The sequence below is a fragment of the Bison bison genome, unplaced genomic scaffold, assembly GCF_000754665.1.
Source record: "Bison bison bison isolate TAMUID 2011002044 unplaced genomic scaffold, Bison_UMD1.0 scf7180017864180, whole genome shotgun sequence".
Classification (NCBI taxonomy): domain Eukaryota; kingdom Metazoa; phylum Chordata; class Mammalia; order Artiodactyla; family Bovidae; genus Bison; species Bison bison.
In genome coordinates, this window is record NW_011494752.1 from 2,878,893 (window position 1) to 2,880,994 (window position 2,102).

Here is a 2,102-nt window from a genome sequence, read left to right on the forward strand (position 1 = left end):
GCCTCTCTCCATCCCCCCACTTTCCCTTCCTTGCCCAGCCTCCCTGAAGGGTTCTCTGTCTCCAGACAGAGTCCTGGAGACATATCAGAGGTCATCTTGCTCATCCCCTTCCCTAAGAATATGGAGAATCCAGTTCTTCTGACTGACCCTTTAGGGCTTTTCTCTCTTGCTGCATCCCAGGGGCAGGGGGACACAGGAGAAGGAGAAGCAAATCTCGGCAGCAGCTCATCTCGGGGACCTCAGGTAAGGACGTGATGGGAGAAGGGAGGGAAGAGGCCCTTTCTGACCTACTCCATCCTCAGTGGCTGGGGCATGCTCCACATCACACCTCTCACCCAGACAAGTCCATCCCAAGCTCTCCAGGAGGCTCTTCCCACAGGACACAGGAACTGCCGGTACAAGCCCAGGCCCCGGAAGAGCCCTTTGCTGGTTCGGTGGGGTTGAGGGTGGGGAGGAAGGGCACACGCAGCCAGGCTCACCTGACATGCTGGTTTTCAGGGAACATTGGCCGTTCTTTCTTTTTCGCTTTCCATCTGGTGACCTGGTACTGGACAGGGGCAAAGTGGGTAGAATCAGAGAGCAGACCTTGGGCAGCCCCTCTTTGCATCCAATAGGCTGAGGTCATGCCTCAGGCCTGACTCCCTCCATCTACCTCCCACCTTCAGGTCAGCTGACAAAACTGAGAAGGGTCCAGCTATCTGAGCAAGAGATAAGGGGCTTGGCTGGGGCACAAGCATGTTCAAGGGTCCCAACACACACTGACACACACATTAGAGAACCGTAAACATCCATCATCTATAAAACATCCACATATTTAAGCCTTCAGTACTTGACACATATGCAGAAGAATCTCAGGACATGAATCTTTAGGACATGCTTAAAACTATATAAGCTTTAGAATACACACAAATATATGCAGCATAAAACCAGCACATATGAACATATGAACAACTATGCTGCCTTCAGTATAAACCCAAGCATGGTATGTAAGCAGCAGTCTCTATTATCTATATGGACATGACTTTCAGGGCTTTCTCAAATGTTGTACGACCTCAAGGATATGCCCACGTGTTTCACAACCCTCTAGACAAGCACCTAATAATACCATGCCCCTCCCTGCAGCGAGCATGTCACTTGATTTTCAGCTCATGCACACACGCTAGATAACCACAGCGGACCACCAGAACCTAGACTCAAGGACATGAGAAAAGGATGGGACTCCCAAAGCCACCCTGTCCACGGCCCCCATTTAACAGAACAGCAAACTGAGGCCCCACCTGTGCCAGCCGACACAGTGGACCGGGGTCAGAGCCAGAACAAAGACCCAGGGCCCCTCCACGTAAGGTATTATAGCAGCCCTCAGCCACTGCACACGCATGTGGCCAGCCTCTCCACATACGTGTTACATAACCTCGGCACACACAGGTTACATAAGCCTTCTACATGCATGCACGGATTGTATAACCTCTCACACACACCCCGTGTGTGGCATGTTGCAGAGCCTCCCTCCAGAGCCCGATGTAACTACCAACACACTGACACAGTGACCTTGGCCAGGGTCACAGTCCCAGATAGCTGTGTCCCACACACCCTGGGGATTACCCCTGTCTAATTTCTAGAACGGTTCGAGGGTCAGATCTGCTTCCTGTCTCCGGAGGGGTGGGTATGGGGGAACGCCTAGCTACCGAGGCCCCAGCTGAGCTGGCGGTCTTCTGCAATTAATCAGACTTACAGACTCTGGGTGCAGTACCAGGGCTAGCCACAAGGTAGCGCAAGGACATGGGGGAGGGGAGGCTACGGGGAGGGGCTGCAGTCCTGGGGGGACCAGGAACTGGCATTCCCGCCTTTCTCTGCGTTAGGAGCAGACTCTCCCAGACCCACAGAAGAAGTCTGGGCAGCGAGGTACAGAGGCTGTAAGTGAAAGCTATGCAATGATAGGCTAAACCTTTTTCAGAGTTCCCGGGGGTGGGGACTGGGTAGGGGGATACCCCACTGCCCTTACCCAACCACCAGCCCCATCCACTTCCTCCACCCTTCCAGGGACCCAGTCTTGGGCCCCAGGGCTTTGCTGGGCCAGGACTCCAGCCTCCTGGCTCGGGATC

At 53.9% G+C, this 2,102-nt stretch overlaps 1 protein-coding gene across 1 annotated transcript in view; it reads right to left on the reverse strand.

The window, feature by feature from the left end:
* THRA (thyroid hormone receptor, alpha) overlaps positions 1-2,102 on the reverse strand; it is a 12,242-nt gene that overhangs the window by 8,857 nt on the left and 1,283 nt on the right. The window contains exon 2 of the mRNA XM_010842619.1: positions 480-547. Coding sequence (XP_010840921.1) covers positions 480-547 — 68 coding nt within the window. The remainder of the gene's footprint in view (positions 1-479; positions 548-2,102) is intronic.